This window comes from Coenobita brevimanus, chromosome 13 (genome assembly GCF_032717465.1).
Source record: "Coenobita brevimanus isolate Jiangsu-jjx chromosome 13, ASM3271746v2, whole genome shotgun sequence".
Lineage (NCBI taxonomy): Eukaryota > Metazoa > Arthropoda > Malacostraca > Decapoda > Coenobitidae > Coenobita > Coenobita brevimanus.
The window spans coordinates 23,917,576-23,940,478 of record NC_136966.1 but is presented as its reverse complement, the minus strand read 5'-3'; the positions used below and the strand labels follow the sequence as shown (position 1 = coordinate 23,940,478).

General features: G+C 42.8%; 1 protein-coding gene across 1 annotated transcript in view; it reads right to left on the bottom strand.

Annotated features, from left to right (window-relative positions):
- The window catches only part of LOC145415098 (coagulation factor XIII B chain-like), a 141,184-nt gene extending 119,434 nt beyond the window's left edge, over positions 1–21,750 (bottom strand). The window contains exons 1-2 of the mRNA XM_080284517.1: positions 21,653–21,750; positions 11,810–11,982 (exon numbers count right to left, since the gene is read on the bottom strand). Of these exons, the coding sequence (XP_080140643.1) occupies positions 11,810–11,982; positions 21,653–21,750 (271 nt within the window). The remainder of the gene's footprint in view (positions 1–11,809; positions 11,983–21,652) is intronic.
- Between the last annotated feature and the right edge of the window lie 1,153 nt (positions 21,751–22,903).

Sequence of the window (22,903 nt, the reverse complement as noted above, 5' to 3'; positions counted from 1 at the left end):
ACACATTCATTCGCATCTTAGCCCCAAAGAGGAGAATGGACAGATCCTCACTGTACCACACCGCACAAGGGTCAACTGCGCAATGCAATCAGTGACATCCGCAGCAGGGCCCGACAGCAGAGCTGGTTTACCCCTGCCACATCATAACAGACCCATCCCCTTTCCCGCACCTGACCTGACTAGCTGATCAGACCATATGTGGGAGAATATCCCCTCAGGGCTGCGTCATCACTTATTCATTCACAATTTCTCTCCATTTATTTCTGTCACGCACAGCCACTCTTCCTTGCTCAACAGACATCCCTCTTGCATCCAGCGCTCTCTTCACACTGTCCATCCATCCTATTCGTGGTCTTCCTCTCAGCCTTACACCTCTCACATCAGATCTAGTTATCTTTTTCACCAATTGCTCATTATCCATTCTCTCCATATGCCCAAACCATCGCAACACCCTCTGCTCAACTCTACCAGCCACATCCCGAACAACTCCAGTTCTTGCACTTCATCATTTCGCACTCGATCCATAAGCATCACTCCACACATACTCCTCAGACACCTCATCTCCATTACATTCAAACTTTTCACTTCTTAACAGTGAAAATGGTTGCATCCTGACACGGTATTATTTATTTATATATTTATCTTTACAAGTTATTTGATACGAGCCTCTTCTTCAGTGCTTCAGCAACAAAGCTCTTCCTCATTAGCATTCTTCAGTGTAGAAAATTTCCTCTACATGCTACTGTTTACATTATTACACTATTCTTACTGTCTTTTTGATATTTAATTACTTTTTTTCTTTTTCTCTTGATTTGGTCACTACTCGTACATCAAACAAACCTTACCAAAATTTGGCTAACCTGATTTGATCTGTCCCAACCTATGACTTACAGCATTTTAAGCATAACTGTATTATGTTCAAACATTTTAATGTCACTGGATACTGATACTGGTTTTGATTTGTCCCCTCTTTATTGAAAGGTCAAACTTCTGCCGGGCATAAGCAAATGATTCTTTCTCTATTCCGTCAAAAAATACCGAAAGCAACCGCCTCCACATTCGCCACCCTACAATGGCCATTTCAGCAAGGTGTACTCCCTTCACCCTGATAACTCACCATAATCCCAGCTTGCATCATCCACACCTTTGAACCCACTCCACTCGTTTCTGTTTGTCAAAGGAGCACATGATCATACAAATGACCACCTAGACTGCCTGCCAGCCTACAATGCCAGTATTCATAATTAACACTTTGTTGTGGTCTGTTACCCACAACCATTCCCATTCGTCTCATTCCATGTCTCAAAGACTATATTTTCGTGGGGAAAGAAAATGAAAATGGACGGAGCCAGAGGCTGCAAGCCTACCGAGACTGCTCTTGTCTAGGAAATATTGGATGAGAGTGGAAGAAAAATGCAATTCGTCCATTTCCAGACGCGTAGACAAAATGCTGTTCGAAGACCGGAGGTATGGATAGTGGGAAATACAGTTTGAAGACAGCTCCATAGTTAAATTGTTTCATGTGTGAAGAGATGAGAGTATCGGGTACCTCGCAACGGAGAAATGGACATGGAAAGGTGCGAGTGTGAGTTGGCGGATGGGTGTTGTGCCCATCGGTAATCGGGAAGGGGTACGTTCAACATTTCAGAACACTGAACATCACAGCGATGGTGGCAGGAATGAGATGCAGCACTGCGTCGAAGAGTAATACACACACACACACACACACACACACACACACACACACACACACACACACACACACACAAAGAGAGAGAGCACACCCATTTTCTGGAAACTGAATTTTGCATAGGAAGTAATGGGATTTTTCCATGATAGCTCCCAAGACAGACATTAAGAATACCGGGAGCTGATGGCACACTGTTATCATTCTGGAAAACTTTTTGGCGGACTGAAAGAAGGAGGAATTGAGCTTATATTGCATTATCAACACCAAAATTTTGTTTATCTGAGTTAGAAATAACAGAGAAGTAAATAAACCAAAGCGTGACATAGCGTGGCGTAGCCTCATCTTGTAATTGTTGAAGCAACTGTTGTAACAGACGTTGTGAGACACTGATGGAAAAGTGAAGGAGGGAATCATAAGCATATGATTTGAAAGACCTACATGTACAGCTTATAAGATCATTCATGATGGCTGTTAGAACAACATCCACATGGCAATCAGAACGGAGCCTGGAGATAAAGTCACACACTGAAGACAGAAATAGAAGTCAGTCTGAAACCTTAAAGGTCAATGCCTGACTCGGTCTAAGGCCTTTAAAATGTTAGGTGCAATGGCAAGCGTTTCTCCAAAGCCCTAAAAGGATGATGAACAAGAATCTGTGAGGGATCTGAAAAGATTGCCAGTGAAGCATCCCGCGAGGAATCATCCTGACAGTTAGGAAGGTTTTATGAGAAGGCACAAGTTAAAACACAAACATAAAGAAGTTCGTCCAGCAGGGTAAAGAGGCAGTGATCTTGAGAACAAATGAAAGAATTCCCACAGTCATGAAGCAAGGGATGTCAGAAATTATATCAGAAGTCTTTCTAATCACACCGATCTCATGAACCTAGGATACCTGAAACCAGGTAAAAATTCTGAACTTTCATCTCTAAAATCATTGCATTGACAGGGATATTTTTGGCGTACATCTTTACAGGCATAGATCTGAATGAGTAATGTTTGATGTGAAGAACCTGAACAGGTTGAAAGAAAATAGATAAAGTGTTACGTGCAATGGCCTAAGCTGAACTGAACTACTGTTAATGAATCTTAATCAATGCAAGTAAGAAAATCCGACTTCGTTTTTATTTTTATTTTTATTTTTCTGACAGATTGGGTATTCTGAGGGATGAACAGGCTGGTTTTAGAAAGGGACGTGGTTGCAATGATCAGATCTTTATAGTTAGGCATTTGATGCAGCAAGTTAATGAAATGAGAGTACCGTTAAGTCTTTGTTTTGTTGATTTTGAAAAGGCTTTTGATAGTGTTTCGAGAGAGTCTATGGGGAAGATCATGAGACATTATGGAATACCAGAGGAGTTTGTGAGGGTCATTATGAACATGCATGAGGACACATTTTGTAAAGTGATGGTTGATGGTTGTCTGAGTGATTCGTTTGAAGTCATGTCCGGAGTAATTCAAGGTGGTGTTCTATCGCCTTTACTATTTATATTGGTCATTGATTACATTATGAAACGTGTTGGAACAGAAACCGGTGCAGGGATACTTTGGGGAGAGAACAGGAAACTTTTGGATTTAGATTATGCAGATGATATAGTTTTGATTTGTGATGGGCCAGAAGAGATGCAGAGAGTGTTGGACTGTTTGGTGAGTGAAGGTCGCAAGGTGGGTTTGGTTATTAATTGTGGAAAAACTGAAATAATCAATATGAATATGGAAAATGCGCAGGAATGTGTAATTGGAGGTATGGTTGTAAAGCAAGTTGATAGGTTTAAATATTTAGGTACTTATTTAGCCAAGGATGGTTCTTTGAACTTTGAATTCGAGGAAAGGTTAAAGAAGGCTAATCAGGCAATGGGAATGCTTAAAAATATTTGGAATAATAACAATTTCTCTGTACATACAAAAATCAAACTTTATAAGGTAATGGTTAGGAGTATCTTAATTTATGGACACGAGTCTTGGTACAGCACAGTGACTATGGAAAATAAATTCTTGGTGTTTGAAAATAAAGCACTTAGAAGAATATTAGGAGTTAAGTGGTGGGAAAGGATACCAAATAGTAGAATTAGAGAAATAACGGGAGTGCAGCCGATCGATGAATATGTTAGATTCTCACGATGGAAGTGGCTAGGACATGTGTATAGGAGACAGGGAATAGTACGAGGTACACCAGGGTGGGTGGCACCTGGTAGGAGAGGTAGAGGAAGGCCAAAAGAGACGTGGGTGAGGACAATGAGACGGGAAGCTGGAGATGAGTGTTGGGGAGATCTTGAGGAGTTAGCACAAGATAGGATGTGGTGGTGTGAGTTCATCGAGGCCCTATGCATCCCCGAGGGTGCCACAGGAAATGATTGATTGATTGATTGACAGTTATGTCGGCAGTAGCAGTACTAGTTGCTCCCTAGGCGGTCTGGCCAAACAGTCCCGACTCCCTAAGGAAGACCACTCTCGGAAACGGGCTTTCCCACAGACCTCTCAAGAAGTGTATGTTGTGTTGTTGGCGCAGGTGATTGTGTGTAATACAGTCTTCCATTATTTGCTTAAAGGTATTGGGTGCAGTGCTGCATCCTGGACAGTCATCAGTGACGGTGTCATCCAGCCTCTTCTGATAACTTAAGAGGGCTGGATGATGCCCACTATCAGCCTTGCCAGGTGGACCCTGTCATCACAAGGGAGGTAGGATTCAGAAGGGTGGATATTAGGAGGTCGTGCATGTAGCTGTGTGTTGTCTTTGAGTGACTGAATGGAGTGGCGAGTGATCTGAGCAAGGATATGCTTCTGGAAGCTGGTATGAGGCAGGCGAGGGGGAAGAGATGACAGTATTTGTGTATGATATCGTGTGCTGGGTGTTGTTTTGATGTTCCTTGGTGTGTGTGGATATACTGTCATGTAGTGTAGTGGATGGTGTGGGTTTGTGGAGGCTGCCGCATGAATTTGTGTTCCTATTTCTAAATGATCCTTGACATTGAGGACTTTGGTTTCTTGGTGTAGGTGGTCTGTCAGTGTACTAGCTGTGCAGCCTGTGATTGTTTTTAAGGCTTTGTTCTGTATGCTCTGTAGGGTGTTGTAGTGTGTTTCAGTGAGGTTGGAACCCCAAATAGGGGTTGCAGAGTTCATCAATGAACGTATATATTGTACACTGTTTTGATGGTTTCTTTGTTGTGCCCGAATGTTGTATGGGTAAGTGACCTTAGGGCGTTGAGTCTTGATGTTAATTTTTTTTTAATGTTTGTATTGTGTTGTTTAAGTGACACTGAAGTACTGTATGTCACACCAAGGATTTTGTTTGGGGAGGGAGTAGGGGGTGTTGTTTATGGTGATGTGTGGAATGTGACTGGTCAGCTGTTCAGCTTGTGAGAAGGGTCACTGTAGATTTGGCTGGGGCTATATTGAGTGTTTGTGGTGAACCATTCGTTTAGTGTGTTGAAGTAAGGTTGGAGGATATGTGCGGCTGTGTTTGCGTTTTGGTGTGTACATGTTGGTGTTATGTCGTCTGTATAGGAAGCACTGTGTATCTGTGGTGTGTGGGTGTGGGTGTGGGTATGGCATGCATGTATTGGTTACAGAGTGTAGGGGACAAAACAGATCCTTGAGGGACACCGTTTGTGAAGTTTCTGATGTTCTATGACTGACTGGCAAATGTTACATGTGCACATCTGCCTGCTAAATGGTTTGCCAGTCATCTCTCTGTATTATTGCGCACGTTTGTGTTGACTATTATGTTTGTGAGGTTGTTGCGAGGGATGGCATCAAAAGCTTTACTAATGTCTAGTGTGACTAGAAGTGTTCTGTGTGGTGGCCTAGCTGAATTGATGCCATCAAAAACTCTTTGTGTAAGGTCTGTAAGAAGAGTGTTTGTGGAGTGCAGCTGTCTAAAACCATATTGTGATGGGGTTAGGGGGATTTGAGATTTTTACTAATCGTAAAACCAGTCGTTCAGTGACTTTGGAGGGGATGAAGAGGGGTGTGATAGGGATGTGTGAGGAAGGTAACGTGGGGTCTTTGTTGGGTTTGGGGATAGTGATGATAGTACCATGCTTCCAGATGCTGGGTATTGTGTAGTGTGAGTAGCTGTTAATATGTTGGCTAGTAGTTGTATGTCTTGTGGTCCAAGATGTTTAAGGTGTACGTTGCTTATATTGTCTGGATCACAGGAAGATGAATGCATAATGCTGCTAATGATATGTTTCGTCTGGTTGTAAGCTGAGGGTGCGAAGTCTGGGTCTGTGGGGAACTGTCTATTGCGTCGGATGATACATCGGTGGTAGCGATGGGAGTTTAGACGACTGACTTCTGAAAAGTGATTTATGAGAGTGTTTCCTTCTTGTTTGTTTGAGGGTATGGTGTCTGTTATTGTGATGGCAGCGTGTGATTGCGTAGTGTTGCTGTGACCCTGTTTAGTGTTTTGTAAAGTTTGCTGGTGTTCGTTTTTTGATCAAGTGTTTGGAGATTATTCCAATTTAGTGTTTGCTGTTCTGATATTTTATTGTTTATTTGAGTGTTGAGTGCTTGTATTTGTTGTACAGTGTCTTGTGTATGGGGTGTTGGGAAGTGTCGTAGTGTGTCGTGTTGATTGATGAGGCCTTTACTTTCTGGTGTGAAGTTGGGATTGTGTCTCTCTCTGTTGTCTCTAGGGATATGTCTTTTGTCTGCAATTTTAATAATTGTATTGAAAGTGTGCACAGCGCTATTGATGTTTTTGAAGGGTGTACTGTTAAATGTTTCAAAGTATTGTTCTGTTTCAGCTGTGAAGGCCTCCCAGTTGGTTCTTACATTTAGTGTGTGTGTCTGTGGCCAGCTGGGGTGATACCGGTTTTGGTAGCGATGATGATCGGTAAGTGGTCAGAGCCATGGGTTTTGATCACCCTCCAGGATGTTGTGGGGTCGAGGTTTGGGGAGCAAAAGATGATGTCTGGAGATGATGGGAGGAAGAGGGCTTGATGTGGGATATGGGTATGTTGATGGGGATTGTTGAGGATGAAAAAATTATCTGTATGGGATTGTAGTACTTGCCCCTCTGTCTGTGTCAGGGTTGTTGACATGCCAGGCCGACGCCTTGGCGTTGAAATCACCACCCAGGATGATGTTGGGTGTGTTAGTGAAGTGGTGTATTTGAGAAGAGTAAGAGATCAGTATGGCGGAAGTAGTGGAAGCGTTGAAGATGATCAAGATGGGAAAGGCCCCAGGAATTGATGGAGTGTGTGGTGAAGTGCTGAAGTATGGGGGTGAGATTGTAGTGGAGTGGATACGGAACTTGTGTAGATTGGCTTGGGAAGAGGGAAGGTCTCCAGAGGACTGGAAATCAGGTATAATTGTTCCTTTATACAAAGGAAAAGGGGAGAGAGAAGTATGTGGTAATCATAAGGGTATTTGCCTTCTTCGTGTGATTGGAAAAATATATGGTTGAATACTCATTGACTGGGTTAGGCATTTATATAACAGAGGAGCTAGTTGGAGAAGAACAAGGGGGATTTAGGAAGGGAAAAAGGTGTGTAGATCAGATATTTGATCTAAGATGTTTAGTGGAGAAATATTTAGAGAAGGGAAAGAAAGTGTATGCTGCCTTCATGGATTTGGAGAAAGCTTATGACAGAATAGGTAGGCAAAGTATGTGGAAGGTATTAAGAATATATGGAGTGGAGGGGAAATTGTTTAGTGCTGTGAAGAGTATATACGAAGGAGCTAGGGGTGCGAGTGGATGGAGAGCTGAGTGAGTTCTTTTATCTAAATTGGGACTAAAACAGGGATGTGTGATGTCTCCATGGCTGTTTAATATATACATGGATGGGGTCGTAAAGGAGGTACAAGGTAGGGCAGTGAATGTGGGGGTGGCTTAAATGAATGTGGGTGAGATGTGGAAGATTCCGGCGCTGCGTTTGCTGATGATACAGTATTGTTGAGTGAAGATGAATGGGAGTTGCAAGATTTGGGGAATGAATTTGGGACAGTGTGTAGAGAGAGGAATCTGAAAGTTAATGTAAACAAGAGTAAAGTTATGGTGTTTGAGAGGAATGAAGTCACAGAATGCACAGTGAGGTTGGATGGTGAGGATATGGAGAATCTAAGTGCATTCAAGTACTTGGGTAGTGTGGTGAGTAAGGATGGACCTTTTGGGGATGAAGTGCTTGAAAGGGTACAGCAGGGAAGGAAGGTTGTTGGTTCACTGAAAGCAGTGATGAGAAATAGGGAGGTGAGTATGGAAGTTCAGAAGTCACTGCATGATAGTACTGTGATCCCTACCCTGACGTATGGAAACGAGGCATGGACCTTGCTAGAGGGGAACAAGTCAAGAGTGAGAGCAATGGAAATGAGTTACTTGAGAGGAGCATGTGGAGTGACATGGAGGGACAAGTTGACGAATGAAGAAGTGAAGGAACGTTGTGGGGTGGATGTGGATGTGGTTGAGAAGATTAGGAGAAATACACTGAGGTGGTGTGAACATGTGGAGAGAATGGAGAATGAAAGACTGACTAAGAGGGTGTATGTAGGTGGAGGGATGGGGTTGAGAGGTGTATGAGGGAGGGGGGAGTAAGTTGGGGGAGGGTAGTCAAATGGTGGGTGACAGAGCGACTTAGAGGTGTTTTGTCTGCGACCACACTTTGCGGGATTAGGGAGTCGGGCTATAGATAGGTAGATAGAATTGTTTGGTACTGTGGGGGATTACTGGGGGGAATGTATGTATTGGAGATTGTTATGTGTGATATGTTGCCAGTGTGTATTATAATTGATTGTATTTCTGTTGCGGCGTCATATGGGGGGAGAAGTGATTTTGTGTGTGCACTAGTAACTGATGGATCTGTGTACTAGGGTAATGAGTTCACCGCCACCGCCGTTGACCCGGTCTTGTCTAATGGTGGTCAAATTATCAAAAGTTGGTGTTTTTTGTGTTCTGTGTAGTTTGGTTTCTTTTAAGATGGCAATGTGCATGTTTTGTTGTTTGATGAATTGTGTGAGTTCTTTTTGTTTGTTTGTTTGTTTATGCCATTTATGTTTGTTTGATGAATGTTAATGTTGTGTGTACGATGTGTGTTGTTGTGTGTACGATGTGTGTTGGGTGCTGCAACACGGGGGAGGAGGTGGGGGTGTGGGTGGAGGGGAAGGGGTAGGAGAAGGTTGTGATAGAGATAAGGGCTGGGGTGGATTAGATTGGGGTGGAATGGGAGAGGTTGTGGGATTGGATTGTGTGGGAAGGATCGGTGGGTTAGGTTTAGGAAGTGTGGAGGAAGTAGGAGAGGGGTTGGTGGGGGGGGGTAAGAGGGTGGAGGAAAGGAGCATAAGGAGCAGGTCCAGGTGTTTATGTAACGTCCTCTGGATATAAGTGTTGTGCAGGTGACATGGGTCCACTTTTTGTAGGAATTGCACTGAAGTAAACCTTTTGTCTGTCGACTCGAAGTAATGTGTTTTGAGCATGTTGGACATATGTATTTGTTGATGGGTCCTGGATTGCTCTTAATGTCACTGGATAGAAGAAGTCTTCGAGAAACGACCGCCAGAGAGCCATTTCTCGGTTTGGAAAAAAGTGTTGTTGTGTTGGAAGATGTGGTACTTGCCCGGGCGACCGAAGCCACTCAACAAGCAGTTACATCGCGCGACACTGGTACGCAATCATCGAACATGCTTGTTCATGTACAGTTGCGTTCATGATTCCCCGGACACATCTGAAGGTATCTGGCATCCTCTTACTACACGACGTAGTATTAATCTATGAATGAAGGCAACGATTTGTGTCGTGCCCGTTGATTGGTTACAGAGGCTCAATTCCATTGGTTACCAGTGTGAGAATAAAAAATTACATTAAGCAACTCTAGAGTGTATTGCGTGATACTGTGAGTATAATGGTACTGATATCACGTGGTTCAGTCATACTAGGTAGATGTATCAGCATTATTTACATATATCTACAGTTGGTTAAACTGTAGTAATATGAGGAACAGCAGCCAATGGCAACCTATGTTACATCTAGTTGGATTAGAGAATCGAAAAAGAATTCATATTGACCAAATTAAGTTAAAGTATTGTTTCTGCGTAGCTAACTGATGTTTAACATGTGCCTCAATCCTCTGTTGCTGTGTCCTAATACTGTTTGACCTAAGGAGCACTGCATCATTTCATACAGTTACTGTATAACGGAACCCTGTGTGTGTGTGTGTGTGTGTGTGTGTGTGTGTGTGTGTGTGTGTGTGTGTGTGTGTTGGACCTTCATGGAGAGCAGCGTCGGTTCTTTTCACACTACCATTTTTATAATTTTTTCATAATTGTAAAAATTATTACTTATTTTCCATTGGCAGCGATCTAATATGTGTTATAACAAAACACACACACTCACACACACACACACACACACACACGTAGAGCATACAGTATAAGCAATAGGGTTTGCTTTGGATAACGTGGGCGTCGCTTGCTTGAACAATTGTTTCTCCCCGTGCTCCGATGTTTCGGCCACAGACGTTTGGGCCAAGGACGTTTGAGCCATGGGCCACCACCCTAGGACGTTTTGGCCACGGAAGGTAAAGCATAGTTTAGGTTAGGTTAGGTTAGGTTAAGGTTCACAACACTTCACACTTCAAAACGTCCTGGTGTCCCATGGCCCGAACTTCCATGGCCGAAACGTCCTACATTCGTTTCTCCCTGTAACTGCGCAACAGTCCAGGATAATGGTAATTCTTTGCATAGGTGTATGAATTGCACGTAAGTTATGATTTGAATTTGTGCATTAAAATACTGATCGGTGACTTCAAAAGCAGTCTTTAATCTAATAATGTAGCGCACAGTACGAAACAAGGCATGGAGATGGCCATCCCTCCCAGGTTAGTCTTGGAAAGCCCACGTTTTAAGTTATACAGGGTTACGCTAATAATGAATAATTACTAAACGGAGATCGGTATGCCTATATGATATCCGCTGATGCTAATCACTCACCCATGACGCCACAAGGACGCAGGAACCTGTCGGGTTCGAATTACTCTCGTAAAAATAAATGTATAAGCAAATAAAATATAAATGACAGAGAAGCGTTCGGGAGCCGAATGCTAATTGCCCGCCAGAATATGTTTGGCCAAGTCCAAGATTTTGGCCATATCTTTATACCCTGAAGGTTTCATGTTGATAGCCCAAGCTGTTCATGAAATATAATGGTGTTAAAGGCTGGCGATAAACACTAGTTGACTTCTGACAGCCATATTGGTGACCTTGACCTTGACCCCGAGTGCCCATTTTCGAACTCGACCACGATTTTGGCCATATCTTGATACCCTGAAGGTTTCATATTGATTCCTTAAGCCGTTCATGAGATACAATGGAAACACACACACACACACACACACACACACACACACACACACACACACACACACACACACACACACACACACACACACACACACAGGGTTCCGTTATACAGTAACTGTATGAAATGATGCAGTGCTCCTTAGGTCAAACAGTATTAGGACACAGCAACAGAGGATTGAGGCACATGTTAAACATCAATTAGCTACGCAGAAACAATACTTTAACTTAATTTGGTCAATATGAATTCTTTTTCGATTCTCTAATCCAACTAGATGTAACATAGGTTGCCATTGGCTGCTGTTCCTCATATTACTACAGTTTAACCAACTGTAGATATATGTCAATAATGCTGATACATCTACCTAGAATGACTGAACCACGTGATATCAGTACCATTATACTCACAGTATCACGCAATACACTCTAGAGTTGCTTAATGTAGTTTTTTATTCTCACACTGGTAACCAATGGAATTGAGCCTCTGTAACCAATCAACGGGCACGACACAAATCGTTGCCTTCATTCATAGATTAATACTACGTCGTGTAGTAAGAGGATGCCAGATACCTCCAGATGTGTCCAGGGAATCATGAACGCAACTGTACATAACTGGTCGACTTGAAAAAGTCTTCCGCGTTCCATCTTTTCCCTTTTCTCTGATTTCTGGTCATTCACATCCTATGTGTTCAAGCATTTGCAAATGAACAGATCTGGAAATACTGTATATATATTTAGCAACAAATTATACAATCTTTGAACATTTGCCCCCCCCCCTCCCCCGATTTTTGTGCTGGATCGGGGGATATGGGAGTCCTGAGGCAAACTGACCTCGAGGCGCTGCTGTAGTAGTTTGCGGGAGGCAGGCTGGGGGAAGGAGTCTGCCCCTGTACTCCATCAGCCATACCCCGTCCCGGCACCGCACGTCCGCCTCTTGCGCCCCAGTCAACGTCCTGTACCCAGCGCTGCACACCAGCTCACCCGACGACGAATCCTCAGTCAAGCTGTCAGCATGGTAATGGATGGTTAATAGTACGCACACCCCAGTTCACTGCAAAACGTTTGGTCAGCATTTAGGATACAGTTCATATTGTAATTATTAGGCTCTCTAATACCGAAGCTTTCAATCTTTCGCGTTTGTAATAATCTAAAAGGCACTCTAATAACGATAATGATATACCATCATATTTTATCGATAATTCCAAGAAACTTCTCAAATAAGTAGACTGAAACCATTCACCGACTGTCGAACACCACTGTGTCCACCGGCGATCATTTTACTGCAAAGCTTACCATACTGTACATGAGTCACTGATGTTTACAATCGTTGCAGGTTTGTTTGAAATCCATGTAACACTCTTGGAGGAGCTTCTATGGAGATAGAAAATTGACAGCTGGTGTCTGAACACTGAGGACGATGTATAGAACTGATGGATATTGGCATGGACACCGGTATGATAAAGGGGATATAGACATTAAGCTATTTTCATCTCTGATACACTATGTTATTTTCGTTATGTGTTTATGTGGTTGTTTGAAAAAGGTATCATTAATGAGCGTGGTGTGGGAGGAGGGAGGTCAGAAAACGGCTACTACACATTTACTGAAAATACTCAAATAGTCTGGTTAAATACCTGTGGTGGATATTGTCACAATCTGTCACAAACTATGAAGTGGGTTTCTTTTCTCAACACACAGACAGCATTATGTAGAGTATGTTAATGACTATGTGGCATGATGATTATTCACACTATCCTGAAAATCGGGGAGTTACTTTTATGTCATTGGACAGTTATCAATGCAAGTATGAAAATCAGTAAGGCGGGCTCACTTAATACGTTTAATATGAAAGACAATTAGCAACACTGAGGATGGTGCATGTGCTCTGTGAAATGTGGCCTTTCTCAGCAAATGAGTAAAGCTTGGGTTTTAAATATGGACTCTGAGAGTGGCTTTTTTTTTCTTTCTGAACAGTTGCAAAACAGTTCCATCACAGAGTCTGTGGGTTGAGAGTAGTGATATGGCCTTAGTCCAAAAATCAGTAAGTTGGTGGTATGCTATATTTCTTAATATAAATTTGGTTTGACGCCAGGTATCCCCGAAGGACTAAGGCGTTGCCCCTGGGTAGAGGACTTTGAATTGGAGCGTGTAGCATTTTATGACCAAATACCCTTCCTGATATCTACCAATGACCTCTGGGTGGATTCGATCCTCCAACCCTTCGGTCAGAGCGGAGCGCTCTAACCCACTGAGCCACGGCTGCTACATATTATTTAATATAGATTTAAAAAATACTAAAATTTATATTTAAAGCTATGGCAGAAAGAAAAGAGAGAGGGATGTGAGAGGAATGTATGGAGCGAAAAAGCAGGAACCTTCTAAGTCACAAATCTTAAATATATTACAGACCTGTTCCCAGCATTAACATCCATTATTCAAAGGTGGTTCATCATTAAGTTTCACATAATCATTTCCATGTGTGAGGTATATTACTTGAAAGAGGGCACTGGGATGATGAGTATACGGAATCCTTACAAGTAACTCGCCTGGTTCTATTCGCTAGGTTCGTTTTGTTTAAATGTTGCAGGTGATGGCCCGGTTACTGAAAAACCGCATTCACAAGCACACTGAAAGCAACAGAATGCCTTAAAAACAGTAGCGTTCCTCTACTGACCTGAAGATAAAATTAGATTTCCGTAATGCATGCAGGAAGCTATACACTGAAGCAAATATTGCTGATCTTTGACTTAAGGTATATTCTTATGTAGCAATGCTTTAGGGGTCATTTAATACTTCTAACGATGGAAAAATTTAGAAAAGTAAGCTATTACACATAGGACATTTGTGCCGGTGATGTAGCTGGTCATCCGTTACAGTGTTTTTCTCCAACACCAAAACACGGTCAGAATCCTATGTATCATAACACATGGCTACTAAAATGGCAGCTTAGTAACTCAGTTTTTACTAACTACAGACTCCAGATACGTTGAAAAATCATATCACCACGCATAAGACTCAAAATTACTAATGCAGCTTTAGCATCACCTTTCCTCACTTAATATATCCCCAAATTCTCCACACAAGCCTCTATAAACAGTGTTCAGGGCTTAGCATCACACCAGCCTCTAATAATTATTTTCCACTTGATGACAATAGCCCCAGACAAAGAAAAACATGCAAATTACGAGTAGGTCAACTTGATTCACTTCACACCAGACACAGGATGAAGCACGTGAACCTTTCATCACTACCTCTCTCTCTCTCTCATCCATTCGTAACAAGGCAATCATTAGTGTCATCACAATAATTTCCACTTGCAGTTAATCGAACACTCCCAGCGGCCTTTCCAAAATGTTAACTCGAACTCTCTGCAGAAGGAAGGTTTACAGTAATGTGGGGACAGGGTGTGAAACAAGGTCGGTGACCTAGGAGACCTACCCTACACTGGTGACCTAACGACCTCTTAAGGGTTTATGGTCCATCAGTCATGTGGCTACAGCACTCGCTCTCCATCAGCCGTGGCAGATGCCTGCTGAAATTGTTATATTTCCTTGACCTCATCGTCTTAAATCAGGTGCTCCGCTCTTGTACAGCACTTGTTGTGAGTGATGGCCTGCATTGCAAAGAGAGTATTGACCTCGCTGATGAACTGTATTCCAAACTACGATCCCATGGCCAACAAAGCACCTCGTTGGTCCTCTGGTCTGGTTAGACCAGAGAAGTCAATCAACTGGTCATTACTGGCTAAGGTCAAGCAAGCCCAACGTGGTCTGACACTCCATTCATCCGAAACTTCCATGAAGTTGTGTGGAGTTGGTCGTAGTGGTCAGGTGTTAAAAGAATTGACAAGCTTCTGTCCACCTAATCTTCTAGACGATCCGCCGACATTTCATAAAACCGTTTTCGTTACACCAGTCCTAACTGAGACAACCCTCGAATGTTTTCAACACGAACGGTGAATATTAACCTCAAGACTGTGACAAGTGAAGAGATGTGGCACGTAGGACGAACGACTGCTGGGCCACGTGGAATGATCTATCAACTCTGCGTTCAAAATTGGACACAAATTTTATATATATATATATATATATATATATATATATATATATATATATATATATATATATATAGATAGATAGATAGATAGATAGATAGATAGATAGATAGATAGATAGATAGATATAGATATATACTGTATACTGTATATGTATAAACAGTCGTCCAGTATTATTGGAGCTGTCAGGTGCACATTTACCTGTACTTCTGCTTCCCCTTCTGGATATCGTAATGCATGCGGGGATGGTTGAAGTGTATGATGCTATCACGACAGTTTATTCCATCTACGGGTCAGGGCGAGTAATTAAAGTTAAGCAATTGCTTCTGTCGTCAGAAGTTTGAGCATTTTAGCCAATCATGTTGCCGACAGTTGCACATGGTCCTGGGATCCCGTAGCGGGATGGACTGCCTGATCCTCCATTCTAATGTCAACTGTCGTGACAGTCATCTAAAGTCATCTAATTTCATCTCTACAGGAGATCTGTATAAACCTGAGCCCGAGATCATAACGGTGGAAAACTTACCTGGTGCAACTCATCATGGTTAGGTGGTCAGTGGGTGTGACAGGGTTGAGAGAGAAAAACTGGTTAAAGCATGATAACTACTGATGTGTAGGGAATCAGTAAGAATGAATGACGGTGCAAAAAATGCATCAAAAAATTGAGGAGGGAAGTAGTGTTGTGTTACTGCAGAGTTTTCACCGTTTCTTTGGATACAGGTGAAGTAGAACACATGTGTTGTACTACCGTATATAGCCAGGATAACATATGGGGTTGTTCAGATTTTAGAGGTGTAAGTCTGTTGAGTATACCTGCATGCCAGGTAAAGGTGTATGGAGGAGTGATGATTAAGAGTACTGCAGTATACAGAACACAGCATTAAGGAGGAACAGGGAAGTTGTACGTGTATTAGGTTGTGTGTGTATTAGATGTCTGCTTTGGGAATTGTGTGTGATAATCATTTAGAAAGGAAAAGATCTATATGCAATTTCTAACGACCCGGAGAAGGAATAAGGGAGAAAGGCCGTGTAGCAAAATTATAAATGTATAGTTTGTTATGGAAGTTTCCAGATTTAGTGTCGAGTTTTTTTTAAATAATTACAGCAGGTGTAATAGTCTGATCAGCTATTTCAGGTCAGGTGCAGGTAAGGGGATGAGTCTGTTATGATGTGGCAGGGGTAAACCAGCTCTGCTGTCGGGCCCTGCTGCGGATGTCACTGATAGCACTGCTCAGTTGACCCTAGTGCGGTGTGGTGCGGTGAGGATCTGTCCGTTCTCCCCTTTGGGGCTAAGATGCGAATGAATGTGTTTGAATGGATGAGTAAATGGGGAGTGTGTCGTCCTGTCTCGGCTACCTCCCTTTCCTTGGGGGAAGCAGCCTAGGTATATAGATAGATAGATAGTAATAGTGAGAATGAAGGGGGGTGAATGGCTTGATGTAAAGTGGGGTTGCATCCAGGGAGTATTGCGTCGCCAGGGCAGTTCAGTCTGGTCACGGACGGCATGGTTAGAGGTGGATATAAGGGAACTGCGTAGAGAGGCAAATTTAACCCCTTCAGTCCGACAACGTATTTTGCCATATTACCTTACTGTAGTGGATTTCATACACTCTTATTCAGCTGATGAAAGCGCCACGACCCTTTCAGTTCAAACAGTCTCTTGTAAGAGGAATATAGTCGTCAGAGTACAGTATATTAACAATATGAAGAAAATTTCCTCGGATTGGAGGGGTCAAAGAATACCAGTATTTGGAAGGAAGGGAGGGGGAAGGAAAGGAGGATGTAAATCAGTTGTTTTCTGCAGATGATACAACATCGGTTCCAAACTCATTAGGTGAACTTCAGCAGTTAATGTGAATGAGTTTGGAAGGGTTTCTGAGAACTTGAGAGTGAATACATGGAAAGGGAAATATAATGAGATTCATTATAGAGACTTCAGAAAGAAATGAGAGCAAGTCTAAATGGAGGAGCTGTGGAAGAAATGAAATGCTTTTGGAACCTAAGGGTGGACTTACCTACAGATGGAACTCGAGTACGTGAAGTAATGTATAGGATAACGAGATGGGGCAAAAGCATTAGGGGAGTTGAAAAGTGTGTAAAGGAAAGACCAGTGTCTGTTCAGGTGAAGGTAATTATGGCTGAATCCAGAGTGATGCGTTGTTGCATGGATGTCAAAATAGGGTCTTCAATGCAAAGAATATGAAAATCTTGGCAGTGCTGGAAGTACAGTACCTGAGAATATATGTGGGGCGAGTTGTTTTGAAAAGGTGGAGGTGACGCTGTAAAACAGAGATGTGGAAGCAGAGATAATATTATGGAAAGGACAGACCAGGATGTGTTAAGGTGTTCAGGCCACACTGATGGAACCCCTGCTGAGACACTGATAAAGAGGAGGTACTGACCAGAACTGGAGAGAATGAGAGAAATGGAGAAGCCAAGAAGTGATTTATGGCGTGAACCCCCCCAAAAAAAAAAAAGAAAGAAAGAAAGAAAAAAAAAATCACAGAGATCCGCGTATTCCACAGGACGAGGCCGTACGTGGAGTAGAAACAATCTGAAAGAAGTAGTATATGGAGAATGACTGGCTATCTATGACACATAATAGGCAAGAAGTGCAGCGACTGCGGTAAACCTCATGTCAGTGGGATCTACATATGGATGGTTTAAAACTGTTTTGGTGGTAGACCACTACAAATGACAAATGAGGGGCGGAGTATGAGTGAATGTGGTTGCTCTTCATGTTTTGAGGCACCATACCACTGGAGCGGGTAACAGAAAGTGTGTGCGTGTGTGTGTGTGTGTGTGTGTGTGTGTGTGTGTGTGTGTGTGTGTGTGTGTGTGTGTGTGTGTGTGCATATAGTATGTATACATGAGAGAGAGGGAGAAGAAATGGCAAAGTAGCAGAATGTAAACCAGTTTGTGCGAGGGAGAAGAGTCACATAAAATACGGAAATTGGACATCTGTATTAATAAGAGCTGGTACAGAATTACCGGTAACCATGTTATCACTGATGAATTGTGATATAGGTCGATAAGTGACCGTGGATGAACAAGACGAAAAAGAAATGTCAACAACTTATTAAACCGAAATCCGATTTCTGGATACACGATATAAGGCACAGATTTACTGAGATAAAGGCGCGAGAATATTTTTGAACGGGACGATAACTGAAGAGAGGAGCCTATCAAAGCAATACAGGATGAATGGAAATAACTAAAGCTGTATCAGCAGAATTATACTGACTGCCTTAAAATATTGTAAAGTGTCAATCCGTAGTGGTGATGGAACAGTCAGGGTCAAAAGTTCGACCACTGTTCTGTCATGTCTACATCATTCTTGGGGTCTGGCCTTGATATTCCTCGCTAAAACATCATATCAAACGGAATGATCTATGGGCAGGGCAACACAGCAAGACATTCTCAGTTCAAATATATCATCGAGCATAGGGAAATGAGGAACAGAGGAGCTTCAGTATTAGGCGAACGATTTTTTAACCGACTATCACGACCATATCTTGCCAGGAGATTAAAACGTTTGAAATGCATTGGTACTTACTAGGAGAGGTCCGGAGTGATCTTTCCGTTCTTGATGTGCGGCGATTGCTTGCAGTCTGGCAGGGGAGAGAGAAAGAACATTTTTTCACAGTGAATAATTTTCTATCTACCTACACCATGACGCCTTAATCCCGCAAGTGGTGGTTACAAACAAATCGCCTCCATTTCGCCCTGTCCCTTTCCATTTCGTTACCCTCCCTCCTAACTTACATCTCCCTCTCTCATTTACCCCATCCACTCCATCCCTCAAGCTCATCCTCTGTCTCCCCTTCTCACTCCCCCTCTCCACCTCTCTCACACACTCTCCTAGTTAGTCTCTTACTCTCCATCCTTTCCACATGGCCAAACCACCCCAATGTATTTCTCCCAACCAGAAAGAAGGAAAAAAAAGAAAAGAAAACGAGAAACAATTTTGGTCCCCTCGTTGCGACAGTCTGCTTTGTTTCTGCTCCCACTGAACTATTTCACTCAGCTTAAGTAAGAAATATTGAACTGGAAGCGTCGGATATACAACTGTCTTCTTAAACCCCTCATCACAAGATCTCTTCTTCTCTAAGCATAATCAGAGGGAGGTTTCCTGAACAAAATAGGAAATAAATGATCGTCCTGAGGGACCGGGGAGCTCAAAATTAGTACATCGAGTGAGGCTGAGTAACGTAAGCCACAGAGTTCCATATCAAAAGATAGTGTCTGTTATACAAGACTAAAGACATAACGAAACAGTAATATAATCTTAGGCTATTGCTGACATAGTCCTTAATCAAATCCCTATGCTTTTGTCAAGATGCGTGAGAAAACGGATTGGAAGGCGAGAGTGTGTGCGAGGATGGGTGTAGCTAAGGTTATGTAGATGTATGAGAGATTAAAAATTATATATATATATATATATATATATATATATATATATATATATATATATATATATATATATATATAACGATATGAAAGGCCGAGTGATGATTTGTGTAAGAGTTCGTGCATGAAAGTAGGTGAGTGTGAAAGAGCGGGTAACTTGGTGTGTGTGAGTGAATGGAATTTCGGAGTGAGTAAATGTGTGTGAGAGAGAGAGAGAGAGAGAGAGATGATAAAAGGGCTATTGTGTGAAAGAACAACTCATTCCTCTTACCATCTGCGCTAACAATTCTCTTCGCTAATTTCTTCAGTTTTTCCCTCTTCTCGCTTTCGTCATTCTCCAGGTTCAGCTGCCGAGGAATCTTCTTGCTGGTCGTTTGAGAGGGAGAGGGAGAGATTGGGAAGGAAGAGGACGAGGCGGAAGCGATGGAGAAGACAGGAGAGGAAACTGGAACATCTGAGGAAGAGTAGGATGACCCGGCAGATGCGGAGTCAGAGGAAAACAATGAAGTTGATAGTGTTGGTCGAGACGAGGGTAAAGACGGGGCCGAGGAGACAGCAACAGATGCGTGAGGTGATCTGGATGAAGAGGGTGAAAGAGGGGGAGCAGATGAAGAACTCTTTTCATCGTCTTTCTCGTTCCTCGCCTCTCTCGCCGTCCGTGCGTGGGTTGGGTCAGGTCTGTAAATAGCAAAGAGCTAAATTTTACGCAGCAGGCAACACCTTACAAAAACTAATTGTGTCATTAATAATGATGCAAAAGTTGCTGTTACAATGGACAATATGTTCAGGAAACAGTGCGATTCAGTTTTGAAATTATGTAGAAAAAGTTAGGAAGAACAATTAGAAAACAGACTCATGCAGTAATTAAATATTAATCGATTCAGATACGGAAACATCACACTATACTCGGAATAGCCACATCTGACTTGAAGCACAGTACAGACATACTAGGAAAAGTTGGCATGCGTGAATGGTCACTGCTGTTAGTAATCCTAATGATTCGAGTTCCAGCGAACAAGTGATTTGTTTATGACACTACAGACCCATCGTAGTGCTTGGTCATATGAACACGACGGACGTTAGTGCTTAAGAATAAACCTGTGCCCATATATGTCGAAAGAACTGTCAAGCCTCTCGCCTGCATTCCCTCCCCACCTTATACCCTTACATTTCCCCTTCCCTCAGACTCCTCAAGAGCTGCTGATGTCGCCAAAAAGCCTCAGAATATTGCAGCCAAGGTAGGAACGACCCTACCAACCAAAGAGAGGTTCTTGACGACACAGACCACTTCCTCTACTCCAGCTTTTGTAAGGGAATCCCTTTCTCGTGTGCTTGGTCCAGGTGTGCTTTAATAGCCCTTTTGTTTCTGATAAAATGTTTTAATATTTTGTAACTTTTACGTTTGCAGTGCATCCAACTGCTCTTTTCTGACAAGTTTGAAGACTATGATTATCACTACTAAGTTTGGTTGGTTAGGTTTCGCTTTGGTGGCTTCTCCGTTTCCTTTTCTTTCAGTTAGATACCCAGGTTAAATTCAAAGAATTATAAAGTTATGCCTGAAGGACTCCGCTTTGAAATTCATTTGACGCTAGAGTTATACCCTGTACAGGTGTTCAGAAAAGTATCGTTACGATGTTGTGCTAAACAGTATGACAGAAGCGACGATGGCTTTGGAAAAACAGGCGGGGGCCTTGGAAACTGTTGGTACCCCTGCATATCCAACAATGGATACGAGAGGTATTTCCTGTGTCTGAGATAATAAATGCATCGATATGGATGTACTGTACCAACCCTTCGGAAATAGCAGCCACCGTAGTGTTCGTTTCGTATCTATCAGACCCCTGAGTAACGGTAGTTTTCCGTACATCTGTACACTAAGCAGAATACCATTTCCCGGTAAAGTTCACCTTTCGAAGTGACAGACAAATTCCGTAAAAAAAGAATTTCACTACAAAAATGAAAACCACTAACAAACAAAACACTCAATAAAATATCCAGAAAGATGCCTGTGCGTGCGAAAAACGAAAAGGCAATTTAATAGAATATTTATCAAGAGCATCCCAGCTGAGATAAACTATCCTTCTCTCCTCCCAAAGACAACACCACAATAAATGAAGCACTAGTTAACACTCTTGTTGGAAACACTACAATAGTAAGGCTTCCTGGCAGCCTGCCCTACAGTCCAAATGCGTGAATGCCTCTTCTCTCACCTCGCTGAAGTCAGTAGCGCCACCCCTAGCAACATTTCAGCATCGGCTGAGGCATCTTCCTTCCCCAGCAGATCCAAAAATATCACCTCATCCTCCATCGCGGTAACATGAGCTGGGCCGGAGATAAATTATGAACACCCTCACAGAAAGGGGAATGTAGTGTAATGCCTCCCTTGAAACCAAAAGGACGACAAACTCACGCAGTCAGGTCTTCTGCATCAGACTATCTCACCCTCCATCATGATCACCTGATCTGATTTGAAGATTCACTTTAACCATTCTCATGCATATGGAGATATACAGTGATACGTCTTATTTGCCGAAGCGACAAGAGGCACTAGTAGATGACGTCTTTGCATCAGGAGATGCAGTGAAACTTCCGTCTTTGTCGCAGTTAGCGCCTGTCTGGCAGCTTTTGCCGATATGTTATATCCTATCTATCTATCTATCTATTGCCAGACGCCTCAATCCCGTTTGGGGTGGCCACAAACAAATCGCCTCCAAGTCGCCCTGTCCCCCGCCATTTCACTGCCCTGCTCCCAACTCACACCCCCCTCTCTCATATCCCTCTCCACCCCATCCCTCCATCTCATCCTCGGCCTCCCCCTCCCTCTTCCCCCCTCCACCTCACTCATATACACTCTCTTCGTCAGTCTTTCACCCTCCATCCTCTCCACGTGGCCAAACCACCTCAGTGTGTTCCTCATAACGCTTCCTATCACATCCACATCAACACCACAACGCTCCTTTATATCCTCATTCGTCAGCCTGTCTCTCCACGTGACTCCACAGGCTCTTCTTAAATAACTCATTTCCACTGCTCTCACTCTTGACTTGTGTCCTTCCAACAATGTCCAAGCTTCACTTCCGTACGTTAGAGTTGGTATCACAATACTGTCATGTAGTAACTTTTTCACTTCCATGCTCACTTCCCTGTTTCTTATCACTGCTTTCAAGGAACCAGCAACCTTTCTTCCCTGCTCTACCCTTTCAAGCACTTCACCCTCCAAACCTCCATCCTTACTCATCACACTACCCAAATACTTAAACGTACTCACATTTTCCAATTCCTCACCATCCAACCTCGCTGTACATTCACTAACTTCACCTCTCTCAAAGACCATCACTTTACTCTTCCCTACATTCACCTTTAGGTTCCGTTTCTTACACACTCTCTCAAACTCATCCACCAAGCCTTGCAGCTCCCCTTCGTCTTCACTCAACAACACAGTATCATCTGCAAACAACAGT